The 16,658-nt window shown below is 50.3% G+C and overlaps 1 protein-coding gene and 1 pseudogene across 1 annotated transcript in view; one reads left to right on the top strand and one right to left on the bottom strand.

Moving 5' to 3' along the window:
* PYROXD2 (pyridine nucleotide-disulphide oxidoreductase domain 2) overlaps nucleotides 1–16,658 on the top strand; it is a 541,945-nt gene that overhangs the window by 74,156 nt on the left and 451,131 nt on the right. Inside the window, exon 5 of the mRNA XM_078643559.1 lies at nucleotides 13,551–13,706. Coding sequence (XP_078499685.1) covers nucleotides 13,551–13,706 — 156 coding nt within the window. The remainder of the gene's footprint in view (nucleotides 1–13,550; nucleotides 13,707–16,658) is intronic.
* On the bottom strand, nucleotides 585–10,718 carry LOC144756475 (diacylglycerol lipase-beta pseudogene; annotated as a pseudogene).

Consider the following 16,658-nt stretch of genomic DNA (forward strand, 5'->3'; position numbering starts at 1 on the left):
CCCCGGAAGCTTGTTTCCTTCCCAGTATAAGAATTGGCTTGGTAGTTTGGTTTGCCCTGTTCCCATCATGCACTGGGACAGAAACAGACTAATTTGCATATAGCCAAGTTCTGAGCTGGGATGGTGCAGTGAGCTAAAAAACGGTGATGGATCAAGCCCTGATCTTTGGACTGGGTAAGAGTGGTCTGCTTAATTCAGGCACTCTGTTCATCACCACCCCCTTTTCTGAATCATTTTGTCCACCATAAGCGTGGAAGGGTATACTCAGATGTGAGTCCCTTGCTCATTGCACCATCAGGATTCAAGCAAGCCGGGCCGACGACGCCTGAAATGGCAGAAACCGGTCCCCGGAAGCTTGTTTCCTTCCCAGTATAAGAATTGGCTTGGTAGTTTGGTTTGCCCTGTTCCCATCATGCACTGGGACAGGAACAGACTAATTTGCATATAGCCAAGTTCTCAGCTGGGATGGTGCAGTGAGCTAAAAAACTGTGATGGATCAAGCCCTGATCTTTGGACTGGGTAAGAGTGGTCTGCTTAATTCAGGCACTCTGTTCATCACCACCCCCCTTTTCTGAATCGTTGTATGGTTGTAGCAGTCATATGACATGAGTCCTCAAAGGACCTTATGGAGTCTGGCAAGAGATGCAGCTTGCCTTTTCTGGACTCAAGCTGCTTAAAGCTTTCAGCACGGCGTCTGGCATGTGATCCGTGATCATCTTTGGGCTGATGAAAATGCTGCTGAAGGCAGTTTCTTTCGACCACTTGGCACTATACGTAACATCAGAAAAACATAACCTTCCAGAACTGCTTTCTTCTACAATATGTACGATTCTTCCTGGGAGATACAGCATGGGATACTGAGATGGAGAATTCAGTGGTGGTGTGTCGACCAGAGTACTGTAAGAAGGTGATCGCTGAGTCAGCAAGCTCTGCTCAGCAAGAAGAGGTTGGGCTAATGCAGCTTGGGCTCGGCCATCCAATTCCGTTGGAAAGTCATCAGGAGTTCCTCCAAAAACTTCATACCAGCATCCTCGCAGCAGGATTTTATACTTAGGCTTATTACAATTGGCGACCATTCTTAATATTCTTGTCTTCAGATCGTCCATATTAGGCATACTTAACCTTGGAACAAGATCTTTTCCAACTATTATAGACACAATAAACTTCTTTGAGTAATCAGCAAGCGCTTTGCTTAGTAAACCTCCCGGGGGCGAAAAGGCATAGCATCGTAGTGTTGGAAATTCACTTTTCAGCAATATAGACAATATTGCAGCAGCTCCAGCTCCCAAGCTATGGCCAACTATTACAAGTTTGTATTCAGGAGCGACTGCAAATGCTTTGTTCAAAATTCCATCATTTTTTAATCTTCTGTATACATAACTTGCAGCTTGGGCTATCCCCTTATGTCCGAAACAGTCCCCTTCGACGCACTCTGTGTGCAGGTTTTCACAGTCTGCTGAGAGGTCCGTAAGTACATCCTCCAGTGATAAGGTTCCTCGTACAGCTACTAGGATGGCTTCTGTCTTGTGATCCAAAGCAACAAAAAAAGGAATTTCATAAATTTTATTATGAAAGCTGATGTGAATGAAGTCTCTGTATTTAAGGCCTGTGGTTTGCAGAATGGCTCCAAAGTGACAATTCAGGATTTCACCCCCAACAATGTCATATTCTTGGGCTCTGCTTCTGCAACAATCCCTACTCAGTTTGCATAGTCCAGTGAGTGGATTGCTAAATACGTAGAGTGGCCATCCATAAGCTGCTGCAGCAAACTTCATCTAGTGGGCAGACATTTCTAATTCGACATCCAAGTCTCTTTCAGTTGAAGTTGGAGAATGGCACACTACTTCCTCTGGTTCTCTGCAAAGATCTACTTTATCTTGCTCTTGATGCAGAAGTGCCATCCCAGCAGCTATATCACTGGGTACCAGGTCCGTGTCCGAAAAATATGATGCTTGAGAAAGCTGCTCGATTGTCATTATCACGACCAACGCAAAAACAGAGCAGCCTGAGTCGGCTCTCCCAAACTCTTGTTGTGGCCTTCTTGACATTGTAGAACATTTGTCTGGACTGACTGCTTTCCAAGTCGTGATGCTCATTTCCACTAAGATATGGAACTCTTTTTTTGCCCAAAGGATCAAACACAATTACAATTGCAATTGTGGAGAATATGATGATAAACCAGCTTGCAATAACTGTGACAAGTACAACATGCACCAGAGTTCGATCACAGAGCACACTGTTGTCAGACACCCATATTGCTCCTAAAGTGGCCCAGACAAACTCGGGCAGGAAGAGACCGAGGCGTATATACACCAGTTTAGGAATAGACTTCCTCGGTCCAGAGTTTGAAATTGTTCCTTGCATGCTGACATACACAGTGGCAGATATAACACAAATGATGGCAGCCACAAGACCAATGAGGCCAATGAGGTAACTTTGTAGCAACATTCCCCCAGTGCAGTCAAAATGCCCTTCGCGCAATAACCACTCCACGCATCAGTTAGCGTAAAAGGCCATTTATTAGGACAGGCATGACATTCAACAATAAACATAACATCATTAACTTGAACAATCCCCCCAACATCCTGCCATTCACCCCATCATCCACTCACGTGTTCCACCAGCCACTCCCAATTCACACCATGACCTCTTTGCATCTCATTCACTTTCCCCTTTCACTTTCCGACTCCTCCGTCATCTCTATCCATCACACTCCCGTCTACCACTCCCCCCATCCTGCACCTGTAACCCCCTCCCTGAAAGGGTGATTCTGCCCGTCATGGACTCCCCACCCCTCCCAGTTCCCGCCACCCAGGGAACCCCCGGAGGGCGGTTACCTGCCCCACCAAGCGTGCACCTTTCGAACTCAGTCTCTCTTACATCAGATCGATTCATTCCACAGATGGCTAATCAGGTCCCGCAACTCCATCAGGTAAAATGCATTCCCCATGTGAGAAAGGTGCACGCCGTCATCTCGGAAAAGAAGTGGCTGCTCCAGCTGAAGCCGACATGAGCCAGCACGTTGATACCCTTATCCGCACAAAAGAGTATCATAGCCCTGTTCAGTTTCCTGCGGACCCGTTCCACGGCCGCAGGCTTGAGCGCACCCCTCCAAATCCTTCGCGGAACAAACTCAGTCCACACAATACAGGCGCCAGCCAGATTGCGTTTCATCGCTTCCAAATCCCTCTGCATCAAATGCAAAAGTGACACCCCCGATTGCCTCACCAAGTCATTCTCGCCCAAGTGGATGATAAGCATGTCCGGGCAGCCCAGCTGCGACACTTTCCTTGTGAGCCATGGTAGCAGTTCTCCCCAACGCATTCCGCTCTTACCCCACCATTGCACTTCGTGATGGCTGCTCCTCAGGCCCAGGTTACGGCCGTACACCCGCCTGGCAGCGTATTTCTCCCCCCAGTGCACAAAAGAGTGCCCAACGACCCAGGTGACCGTCTTGGCCTCCGGCCCACGAACACAACCTACGAAGAGAAAGAGATTAGTACCCCAGCAGAACAAGAAAAACAACAACAAACAGTGCAGCCGGCCAAGCAGCACGCCCCACCCCTTCATTTACGCACGTAATGTTTGCAGCACCGCGACCGCCATCGACCAATCCTCCGGATCTCCTCCCACGACCAACCCAAACCCGCCGCTGCAGTGGCTGCCCCAATCCGAAACGAGTGCGTGCCAAAACGCGCCGGGTCCCTGCCCAGCCTTCGCAGAGCCATCCGCAGAACCGCCAGCAACTGAGAAGACGTCAAGCGCTTCCGTGATGCATGCACAAAAATCTCCCCATCCAACCTCCGCTCTCTACCACAAAACCCCAGCCACTCTTGCACCGGGCACACGCCCTCGCACCCACTCTCCTACAGCCACACCCATTTGCCCCGACCCAACTGGTCTGTCTTGGAACGCCCCAACCAAATGCCCAACCGAACCCCATCCACACGCACATCGGCAAACATCCGACCCGGCGCCCCACGTGTCCCAAGCAACTCCGACACCCGAAAGGCACCAAAAAACATCTAAATCATGCATAGGCGAAACAGCGCCACCTCTTCCCCATCATAACAACAGAAAAACAACTCCCTCAAAACCTGCTCCAACAAATCAAACGTAACTGCCTCACGCGGCAGTTCCCCCCCACCCATCTCCACCCTCACCCGACCCCAACCCTTCAACATTCGACTCAGCAGATCCGTCCTAGCCGGATCAAAACCCAAATACACCATGCTGTAGAAAGAAACTCCCGCCAACTTGCCAGCAATTGTCGTTTGCGACAGCCCTTTATCCATGCAATCCAACACAAATTGCACCACCCCCCGCTCACACTCCGCCTTGGGCAACCTTCCCACTCCCATCTCTCCCCCCACCAAGGACCCAAACTCAGCCCACGCCAACCTGTACGCCCGCCTAGTGGACTCCGCTATCGACCTCTCAACCAGCCCAACCACTCTCACTCCCCCCAGGCCCAGATACCCTCCGGCACCTTTGTCTTGCAAACTTCTGCTCCCGGCGCCAGCTCCCTGAAGCGCTGCCACTGCGAACGAGATAACGCATCCGCAATTTCGTTACTCACGCCAGGCACATGTTGCGCGCGAAGCAGCACATTGAAACGCAGACACAGCAGCATGAAACTTCACAGCAAGCGCAGCACTCGCAGGTCCCTCGCCTTCTGGTTGTTCACCAAGTCCACTACAGTCATATTGTCCACATGAAACAACACAGACCTGTTCCTGAACTCCGGGCCCCACACCAACAATGCCACCAACAAGGGAAAAAACTCCAAAAACGCAATGCTCCTGCCCTGGCGCAGCCAATGAGCTGGCCACTGCTCCGCACACCAGCGGCCGTCCCAGAAAATCCCGAAGCCAGCCGCACCCGCCGCGTCCGAGTACAGTTGAACCTGCCACACCATCCTGTCGCGCGCAAAATCCAAGGACACACCATTGAAATCTTCCAGGAAAACCAGCCACACTCGCAAGTCCGACCGGACCCCCAGCGGGATCCTGATCCTGTGGTGTGGGAGGACCGCCCCCGACATGGCCATGCCGAGCCGCCTACAAAACTTCCTCCCGGCCCTCACAACCCTGCACACAAAGGTCAACAACCCCAACAAGCGCTGCACAGACCTCATCTCCAGCTTCCGGACCTCGATAGCACTTCTCAAAGCTTCCTGCATCTCCGCAACCTTCCGTACCGGTAGACGCGCCTGCCAAGCCACCGAATCCAACTCAATCCCGAGAAAAGTCAGGCAACAACTAGGCCCTTCCGTCTTCTCCGGTGCCAACGGCACCCCAAAATCCTGCGCCAACAACTGAAACTGCAGCAAAGCCTCGCCGCAGGCGCCAGAGCGACCCGCGCCCACAAACAGAAAGTCATCCAAATAGTGTGACACCAGCCGGTGTCCACTGCGGTCCACAAAGGCCCACTGCAAAAAGGAGCTGAAAGACTCGAAAAGCGCGCAGGAAATCGCACAACCCATCGGCAGAACCATGTCCACGAAGATAGACCCGTCAAACTGCATGCCCAACAGGGGAAAATCCGCAGGATGAATGGGTAGGAGGCGAAAGGCCGACTTGATGTCACATTTGGCCAACTCCGCCCCCTTCCCACAGGACCTCACCAAGCCTATGGCATCATGTGTGACCGGAACCGAATCCGGACCCTCTATTTCAGGTACCACTCGGGACACCCACTTCCGCCTGTCCAGCCACGCTACCAAGTTCGTAAAGACTGCCCTGAACCTCCCTGCTCTGGACTTTTGCCCTATCTCTCACGATACCACGATACCACGAAACTCGTCTTGGTTTAACCAAACCAAATGGAGCCCCTCCAGGGTAAGCCCCCTGGCCAGTTCCTCCTCCACCTTCAATACTTCCTCCTCCGCTTTCCCGAGCTCAGCCCCTCTCTCCTTCTTCTTCCCTGCTATCGCGGACAGCGCCTCTGCTTGGATCACCGACTTATAGGCTTCCCCTACCGTCTGGGCCGACTCCACCGAGCCTACATTTTCTTGTAAATAGTGATCGGTGACCCTAACCAACCTCCCCCGCGTCTGGGGGTCCTTAACATACCACGGGTTGATAGGAGCCACCCTACCTACATTTAGGTAGTCCCATTCCATTTGGACCCACACAGTGGAGTGATCGGAGATCCCTCGCTCCAAATGGCGGATGTCGCGAATCATGAGGCACTGCGCTACCGGGACCAGGATATAGTCTATTCTAGACATGCTGTGGTGGCACCCCGATACATGCGTGTACTGCGTTTTCCCGGGGTTATGTAGCCGCCACCCGTCCACCAGCCCCAAAGTTTCAACAAAATCAGGAAGCCCTCTCAGAGCCGGCCTAAGTGCCTGCGGAGGGTGCCTGTCCTCTTCCCCGGACATAACAGAGTTAGAGTCACCCCCCCACACCAGAATGCCCACCGGAAGCGCGAGAAATATCGCACCGAGATCTTTGAAAGTATCTGCCTGTAGGCCAGGGGGCGGTACAAAAGGAGGTAGTGATGGACGGAGCATCTGAATCAATCAAGCACTCACACCCAGTCAAAAGATCTGGGTTTAATCCATCACCGTTCTTTAGCCCACACTGCCACCCCAGTTCAGACATGGCTATATGCAAATCAGTCTGACCCTGTGCCTCATGGGAACAGTCTAGCCCGAACTGCCAAGCCATGTCTTCCCTGGACCTGAAACAAGCTTCCGAGGACTGGTTTCTGGCGTTCCAGCCGTCTTCATCCCGGCTTGCTTGAATCCAGTGGCAAAGTGAGCAAGGGACTCAAGTCTGAGCATACCCTGCCACACTTATGGCGGCCAAAAGCGGTACAAAAGGGGGTGGTGATGGACAGAGCATCTGAATCAATCAAACACTCAGACCCAGTCAAAAGATCTGGGTTTAACCCATCACCGTTCTTTAGCCCACTCTGCCACCCCAGTTCAGACATGGCTGTATGCAAATCAGTCTGACCATGTGCCTCATGGGAACAGTCCAGCCCGAACTGCCAAGCCATGTCTTCCCTGGACCGGAAACAAGCTTCCGAGGACTGGTTTCTGGCATTCCAGCCGTCTTCAGCCCGGCTTGCTTGAATCCAGTGGCAAAGTGAGCAAGGGACTCACGTCTGAGCCTACCCTGCCACACTTAGGGCGCCAAAAGCGGTACAAAAGGGGGTGGTGATGGACGGAGCATCTGAATCAATCAAACACTCACACCCAGTCAAAAGATCTGGGTTTAATCCATCACCGTTCTTTATCCCACTCTGCCACCCCAGTTCAGACATGGCTATATGCAAATCAGTCTGACCCTGTGCCTCATGGGAACAGTCCAGCCCGAACTGCCAAGCCATGTCTTCCTGGACCGGAAACAAGCTTCCGAGGACCGGTTTCTGGCATTCCAGCCGTCTTCAGCCCGGCTTGCTTGAATCCAGTGGCAAAGTGAGCAAGGGACTCACGTCTGAGCATACCGTGCCACACTTATGGCGGCCAAAAGCGGTACAAAAGGGGGTGGTAATGGACGGAGCATCTGAATCAATCAAACACTCACACCCAGTCAAAAGATCTGGGTTTAATCCATCACCGTTCTTTAGCCCACTCCGACACCCCAGTTCAGACATGGCAATATGCAAATCAGTCTGACCCTGTGCCTCATGGGAAGGGTCCATCCCGAACTGCCAAGCCATGTTTTCCCTGGACCGGAAACAAGCTTCCGAGGACCGATTTCTGGCATTCCAGCCGTCTTTAGCCCGGCTTGCTTGAATCCAGTGGCAAAGTGAGCAAGGAACTCACGTCTGAGCATACCCTGCCACACTTATGGCGGCCAAAAGCGGTACAAAAGGGGGTGGTGATGGACGGAGCATCTGAATCAATCAAACACTCACACCCAGTCAAAAGATCTGGGTTTAATCCATCACCTTTCCATAGCCCACTCTGCCACCCCAGTTCAGACATGGCTATATGCAAATCAGTCTGACCCTGTGCCTCATGGGAACAGTCCAGCCCGAACTGCCAAGCCATGTTTTCCCTGGACCGGAAACAAGCTTCCGAGGACCGATTTCTGGCATTCCAGCCATCTTCAGCCCGGCTTGCTTGAATCCAGTGGCAAAGTGAGCAAGGGACTCACGTCTGAGCATACCCTGCCACACTTATGGCGGCCAAAAGTGGTACAAAAGGGGGTGGTGATGGACGGAGCATCTGAATCAATCAAACACTCACACCCAGTCAAAAGATCTGGGTTTAATCCATCACTGTTCTTTAGCCCACTCTGCCACCCCAGTTCAGACATGGCTATATGCGAATCAGTCTGACCCTGTGCCTCATGGGAACAGTCCAGCCCGAACTGCCAAGCCATGCCTTCCCTGGACCGGAAACAAGCTTCCGAGGACCAGTTTCTGGCATTCCAGCCATCTGCAGCCCGGCTTGCTTGAATCCAGTGGCAAAGTGAGCAAGGGACTCACGTCTGAGCATACCCTGCCACACTTATGGCGGCCAAAAGCGGTACAAAAGGGGGTGGTGATGGACGGAGCATCTGAATCAATCAAACACTCACACCCATTCAAAAGATCTGGGTTTAATCCATCACCGTTCTTTAGCCCACTCTGACACCCCAGTTCAGACATGGCTATATGCAAATCAGTCTGACCCTGTGCCTCATGGGAACAGTCCAGCCCGAACTGCCAAGCCATGTCTTCCCTGGACCGGAAACAAGCTTCGGAGGACCGGTTTCTGGCATTCCAGCCGTCTTCAGCCCGGCTTGCTTGAATCCAGTGGCAAAGTGAACAAGGGACTCACGTCTGAGCATACCCTGCCACACTTATGACGGCCAAAAGCGGTACAAAAGGGGGTGGTGATGGACGGAGCATCTGAATCAATCAAACACTCACACCCAGTCAAAACATCTGGGTTTAATCCATCACCGTTCTTTAGCCCACTCTGCCACCCCAGTTCAGACATGGCTATATGCAAATCAGTCTGACCCTGTGCCTCATGGGAACAGTCCAGCCCGAACTGCCAAGCCATGTCTTCCCTGGACCGGAAACAAGCTTCCGAGGACCAGTTTCTGGCATTCCAGCCGTCTTCAGCCCGGCTTGCTTGAATCCAGTGGCAAAGTGAGCAAGGGACTCACGGCTGAGCATACCCTGCCACACTTATGGCGGCCAAAAGCGGTACAAAAGGGGGTGGTGATGGACGGAGCATCTGAATCAATCAAACACTCACACCCAGTCAAAAGATCTGGGTTTAATCCATCACCGTTCTTTAGCCCACTCTGCCACCCCAGTTCAGACATGGCTATATGCAAATCAGTCTGACCCTGTGCCTCATGGGAACAGTCCAGCCCGAACTGCCAAGCCATGTCTTCCCTGGACCGGAAACAAGCTTCCGAGGACCGGTTTCTGGCATTCCAGCCGTCTTCAGCCCGGCTTGCTTGAATCCAGTGGCAAAGTGAGCAAGGGACTCACGTCTGAGCATACCCTGCCACAGTTATGGCGGCCAAAAGCGGTACAAAAGGGGGTGGTGATGGACGGAGCATCTGAATCAATCAAACACTCACACCCAGTCAAAAGATCTGGGTTTAATCCATCACCGTTCTTTAGCCCACTCTGCCACCCCAGTTCAGACATGGCTATATGCAAATCAGTCTGACCCTGTGCCTCATGGGAACAGTCCAGCCCGAACTGCCAAGCCATGTCTTCCCTGGACCGGAAACAAGCTTCCGAGGACCAGTTTCTGGCATTCCAGCCGTCTTCAGCCCGGCTTGCTTGAATCCAGTGGCAAAGTGAGCAGGCGACTCACGTCTGAGCATACCCTGCCACACTTATGGCGGCCAAAAGCGGTACAAAAGGGGGTGGTGATGGACGGAGCATCTGAATCAATCAAACACTCACACCCAGTCAAAAGATCTGGGTTTAATCCATCACCGTTCTTTAGCCCACTCTGCCACCCCAGTTCAGACATGGCTATATGCAAATCAGTCTGACCCTGTGCCTCATGGGAACAGTCCAGCCCGAACTGCCAAGCCATGTCTTCCCTGGACCGGAAACCAGCTTCCGAGGACCGGTTTCTGGCATTCCAGCCGTCTTGTAGGCCAGGAGGGACGTATATTGAAGAGAAAGTGGCAACCTTACCCTCCCAGAGACCGGTGACCACGACATACCTCTCCCGTCTGCCTGCCCAAGTGTTTTGTATCATTAAGGGAAAGGAGTTCTTAATCAGTATGCCAACCTTCCTCGAACCCGATGTGAATCCTGCATGAGCCACCAATTTAAAACCTCCCCTATGAAGCGCTATACATCTATTTCCTACTAAATGCGTTTCCTGTAAAAGGATCACAGCGGGGGTATGCCTCCTGATAAATTGACTAACCATGCCCGCTTCAGTTTATCTCCCAGACTGTTCACATTCCAGCTAAGCTCCTTCACCCCTGACCTCTTCTGATTAAGTGACATCCCGCCCCCGCAAAAGTGTCCAGCCCTGTAGCGTTGTTACACCTGATCGAAAAAAACAAACATCCAAATAATATAAACCATAACTCAAAAACAAGTGAACCCCTAGCTGTGCCACGTCGTCCACCAGACTGGCCGTCTTGATATCCACCGACCTTCTCATTAATCTTGGTGAGGTCCACTCTAATGAGATTGACTTCAATGGACACTATGTCCAGCTTAGTGTCCATCTTCACCATTTGCTGTCCCAGGGAGCAATTGATTCCGTCTATGGCCGCCATAACGTCATGCACTGTGATTTCCACCCCCTCACCCCCGGGTCCGAGGGGCCCCCGGCGGACACAGCGGAGGACCTCGAGTCAGACGGGGAACCCTTCAGCAACGTGTAGCGTTCCAGCTTATTTGATTGTACTGGTTTCAGGCCCCTCGGACCCCTGGAGGAATGCCTCTCTCCATCCTGCTTGGTAGCCATCATACACGCAGCTCACCTCCCGCTCCGACCACCGATTCAAAGGATAGTCGCAGGAAACACCTCACCCCGGGCTCTTCGCCGCATCCGCCTGCTCGCCAGGGACATCAAGCGTGTATCCTGCCAGGGGGGGGCCCCAGTCGACCACTGCTTCAACCCAGGCTGGCAGTAACTGACTCTGACCCACTCTTTGCTGGCGACGTCTCCCACCAGGACCCACTTCACTCCTCTGCGCCAGACGTCACCACCTCTCCAAAGGCCGCAATTCGGGTGAGGGACACACTCTCTTCAGTTTTCCCACGGCGTCCGAGTCTGCTCACACCAGTGGTTATTGAAACCGGTGTCCCAGGCTCTATAGGGGCATTATGCACTGGGCCACAACACTCATGCTGACCCCTCCGCTGCTCCAGGCACCCATCTGCTGGCTGACGATGCAATATAACAGAAGGAAAGGGGGGCACCACAACCCGGATCCCCAACTCACCCCCGATCGCGGCAAAGATCTCCAGCTGCCGCTGCCGCTTCCGCTGATCGCTGGTGATCCGTGAACCCGAGGCTCCCCAAGCTTTCTTTACTCGCTGTGTGGAGGGCGGGGGGCTGCCGCCTCACCCCGTAGACACCCCTGGGTCCCGCCGACGACCCTCCGCATCAACTGCCGCTCTCAATTTCCCCGCAGTGAGGGATCTGACCGGCAGCGTCCGGTGGGGGTCACTGTTGTTTTTGCACTCTGGTGCGGCCACTACACGGACCCCAGTCCCCGGTCTCCGGCTCCATCTAGGCCCACATCTGCGGCGGGCGTGTCTCCAGTTCCCTGTCTCGTGGAAACTCCGGAATTGGCCCCAGGCGCTCTGCCTGTCCTCCGGTTGCAGATACTGGACTTGGAGGGCAGGATTAAGTGCAGGATGTTGGAGCCGGCGGACGGACTCGGCAGAGCCGAGAGCTCACGCGGCCATCTTATTCAGGCACGTAGCTCCTCCTCAGCTGTACGAATTTTGACATGATTTGCAAACTAATGATGGATTGAAATGCGGCCTAAGCAGTTACCAGTGTCTGAGATTAATTCAAGCATTCCATCCATCACATATTTTATACTTTAGTGTGTCGCCCTAAGTGGGTCCCGTGCACTCTGTGTCCCTAGAACCAAGCTACACCTGGCGGATGAGACAATAGCTAGGAAAAAATCTATCCTGGGTTGCTTGTGTTTTGGTTCAGAGAGTAATTGGCTTGGCAGTTCAAGCTGGACTATTCCAACTTGAGCAGGGTCAATACTAATTTTCATATATTTGGGTCCAAACTCAAGTGACATGGTGAGCAAAATAACAAACTAATTGCCAATGACTGAGATTAATTCTTAATTCAAGCATTCCATTTATCACTTATTTGTATACTTAAGTGCAAATAGGACCTCAGCAGGATGTGAAAGAAACAGTCTGACATTTCAGTTTTAACTTAATACAGTTTAGAAAAGTTCAGAATCAGACCAAATAGAAAAGCATTGTAGAGAAATGTTGAATTACATCTCTGCTATCATTTTAGGAATCACTCAAAAAACCCTGACTAATGTATAACAATAAATAAAAACACTCTGAATGTGATATTTATATATATCCTTAATAACCAGTAAGAATTCAATGATATCACTGTTCGTACGTTATTTTTATTGATGCAAAACACATCCTGGTCTTCTAATTCAATTGGTTATTAAACCTTGTTTGCCTACTCCAGTGTCTAATGACATTTAGACACCACCATTGATACAACCCCTCGCCTTTATTCAAATCTTATCCTCACCGGAAAGCTATCTAGTGCGACAGGTGTATGGCACCCGTGAATCATTGCTTGAAATTCTCTACCAATTATTTGTTAAATCCGTAGTGTAAGGAGGGGCAGCTCGTCCTAAGTGAGGCGAGTTGTCTCGCCTGCTGTGAGCGGAGCAAGTAAACATTAATAAATAAAAAAGGCATCATAATGCCATTTTATTTTGTCACCAGCGTGTGCTGTATACAGAGCTAGTGCGAGGCAGGGGGACGGGACTGAATGCTGCTATTGCAGGATTACTGTTGGCCCTTTCAGTGCGATTGTCCAGTTGGCCGGCTGGCTACCTGGGGCTAGCCCGAAATGTGCACTGTACGCCCAGCAATCCTTGGGCTGTGAGAACAGATAGGGGATTGCTGGCACAGGCCAGCCTTGAAATGAGCATTGGAGCAGCCTGCTCCCACCAATCGTGGAGCTGCTTTCATGCTGAAAACAGCACCAGGATTGGTCAGGATTCGCATCCCACTGGGTAGGAAGGGAAGTCTTTCCCTTTTCTGCTCATGGACATCACACCACCATCGCTGGGTGTGCCGCACGGGGCGGGAGCATCATTGTGGTGAGTTGGGTGCATTGTGTCCCCCATATTTTTGTATTGCCACTCATTATGGGAGTGTAAGGTACCTTATCCCCTCTTGATGGTGTTTTACTTCCCGACATACAGATAAAAGCATTCTTAAATAGAGTTCTTTTCATGGTGCAGAGTTTCACCAACATCAGTGTCATGAATCCATGCAAATCAATTACAGAAGTTATACTAAAAGAGTTGTTCTTTCTCCTTTCAACAAATAGTGCTGTGTTAATATTGCCATATTTTCTCCTCTCTCTATAGAAACATGGCCTGAAGGTGTATTTCCGAGACCCCCATTCTTTCACACCAATCTTGGAGCAGGGCGTGGGAGGGAAGCCACCAAGGTCTCTCCTCCTGGGATGTGATATGGCAGAAAACCAGAGGAATATTGCTAAATTTTCTCAGAAAGATGCAAAGGTTTGTGAGGAATAACTGATTGAAAGTCATTTCATTTTTTTGATGGAGGATAGTTTGTATCTTCCTTTAAATAGACATACGCTATGTATTGTTATATTTGAGCATGGTGAGATACAATAAGCTGCTTCAGCAACACAGGTGTCAGTTAAAGAGAATTTGCAAAAACATGAAGCTCATTGAAAAGAAAGGTCTTAGCTTATAGAGATGCTAATACTGGCTATTCATTATAAAGTTAGCATATGCAACTGCACTATATTAGCACCGCTACACAGAAAGATTTTGGTGTTTGTATTTTTTATTTGCTTAATTCAAGTCTGTTCTTTTTCTTAATTTTGTTCCACTAATAGATGACATATGTATTTGACCCAAATAACCTGTACCATAATGATATGGTACATTAACATTTAAGAACACAGAGGACTCTTCTGATTTAACGATTTGTAGCTTTCACTTTGGGAATTGTTTTGTCAAGTACCAATATTCCTTTAGTATTTATGATATAGGCATGTTTGTTCTACTAGCATCCATTCACCGCAAACATGCTTTTTCTTGAAACCAGAAATTTGATTTGCATGGTTATTTATTTCCTTATTTGCCACAAATAATTTACAGTTATAAAATTGTTCTTGTTAAACTTAATTTTCATACCTCTATAGCTGCAGTTGAAGCTACGGTGAGAGCGAAGAGGGGAGTCTGGACCTACATTATCACAGAACGTCCAGTCTGATCCAAGGGGATCTGTCAACCTTGATGGAGCAATTTCAAATCAGCCCCATTGTGCTATCTGTCTGGTTGCCCAGTACATGTTAGTCACAATAGTTGACAATGCTTTGTGCTCTTTTTACAGCCAATGGACCTCTCAGAGGCCTAAAATATCAGGTCTAGCCTGGATCGCATGATGAGATACCACATAAAGATTGTTGTATTTAATAGTCACTTCACATTCCATTGTGATAGTGTTGTTCCCCTGAAGGTGCGTCTCTTGCAGGAGGACTACATCAGGTGAGTGTTGTTTAAGGTATTGCAATACCACTCCTCTTTTGATTTTATTTCCCAACCCATTGATATTCCGGTAGAGGGTCTTGAAGCTAGAAATCGCTAATGTGGCAGATATGGATAACAAACGACAAGAGAACGTGGATAAAGCCAGTGTATTTTGACCCCCTCCATGGTCTTGGAATGTGTGGTAAGCGGCAGGGGTAATAGTAACGGTATCCTAGAGTCCATAGGGAACTAGATGCGCTTGACGAAGCTTGAACCCCTAAACAATGGAGTCGATTGAAGGATGAAATACAGGAATGTTCAGTCTGGAACTGCTGCAGTGTCAGTGTGAGAACTTCACCATAACACTGATATGAAAGAAAAGGAACAAACAATTCAATAAAAACCCCAATACTGTGCCCCTCCCTGCATGATGGACTTAAAATTGCCTTCCCCCCAACTGTGCAGAGTGCCTGTCACCCCAAGAAATATTACAAGCTAAAGGAGGCTGTGGATCCCGCCAGATTGCCACCCAACCTCCCCCCATAATATAACAAAAAGATATGTTACAGCAAATGTTGTCAGTCCCAAGTTTTGACGTACATCATCAACTTGGGAAAGGGGTTAGCGCCCCGCAGTTGCAATGTCTGTTTTGGGCAGCTTGAATGTGCAAGGAACAGGTCCTGAGCTGCCTCAGTAGCTTGGTGTCAGTCAGTGTCTCCTTGGGAAGCCCAATAAGGAGTATTGCTCCATATCAGGTTGGATCGTTGTTGCTAGCCTTCGGCCTCCTGCATCCTGTTCAGGGTCCTAGCACCAGTCTGTTGTCTTCCATGTTGAGATTGGGGTCCAGCACCTCCAATCTCTCTCCAGCCATCCAGCCAGTCCCAAACCTCCTCCGAGTTGCTGAAGCACCAGGTTTGACCATTTGCCATCACTCGCAGTTTCGCCTGAAATTTCATGGAGCACTTTATTGTACATTCGCACAACACTTTTTTGACTTCATGAAAGGATCGATGTTGTTTTTGGACTTGGAGAATAAAGTCAGTAAAGAAGGTGATGGTGGCATGGTTGCAATTGACTGGTGGCGTACTGAGAGCAGTTTGAAGAATAATGTCTCGGTCATGGTAGTTGAAGATGAGTGCTATTAAGGATGCGTGGTGCACCCAGTCTTGGTGGAGTGTCAGGAACTCAGGGGGCATGCCCAACGGAGAAGTAGTTGGGGAGGCCACAAAGCTGCAACTGTTTGAGTATAAGATCTTCAATGATCAAACCAACCGCCGGTTCCTCTGATCGTTCAGGGACTCCAATTATGCAGACATTGTGTTTGCTTGACCGTCCCTCGAAATGTTCCAGCTTGGTCTCTAAGGCATTGGTGGTGGCACACAATTCTTTGACCTGGATCTTTAAAGTCTTGGTGTCTGCTTTAAGGGCGAGGATCAAATGTTTTGCCTCTTTGACGTGGACCCCCAAATTGCGGAGATCCACTTGCATCAATGTGACTTCAGTGGAGACAGAGTCACTTTTGCATTCAAGGCAGTACAGACTCTCATTATTGCTGCCATTATATCTGTGAGGGTGGGTGTCTCCTCTGTCATAGGGGCTTGGAATACGAGAGTCTGCTGTCCTTCCACCATTGGTGCAGCGGTGGAATCTCTTTGGAGGTAGACAGAGCAGACTCCCTTGCTGCCGTTCATCTAGCGGGTCACCCTGGGTCCTCCATGCAGCATCTGCCAGCATTGTGATTAATGGGGAGTACTTCAGTACTCACCGCCACCTGCCAGGGAGCAAGAAATAAACCACCTGGGTTGGTTTTCCGTTCACCTCCCCTCAGCTTCCCAGAGAGCTTCTCTGTGCAGTACTTCTGATGGATGATGCGCACCTGTCTCCAGTAATGGGATCAGAGTAGACTCTATTATCTCCCCAGGATAGTACACCAGAGAAGGGGCCCCAGCAGAGTAGAGACGATAGTGA

This window comes from Lissotriton helveticus, chromosome 5_1 (genome assembly GCF_964261635.1).
Source record: "Lissotriton helveticus chromosome 5_1, aLisHel1.1, whole genome shotgun sequence".
NCBI lineage: Eukaryota > Metazoa > Chordata > Amphibia > Caudata > Salamandridae > Lissotriton > Lissotriton helveticus.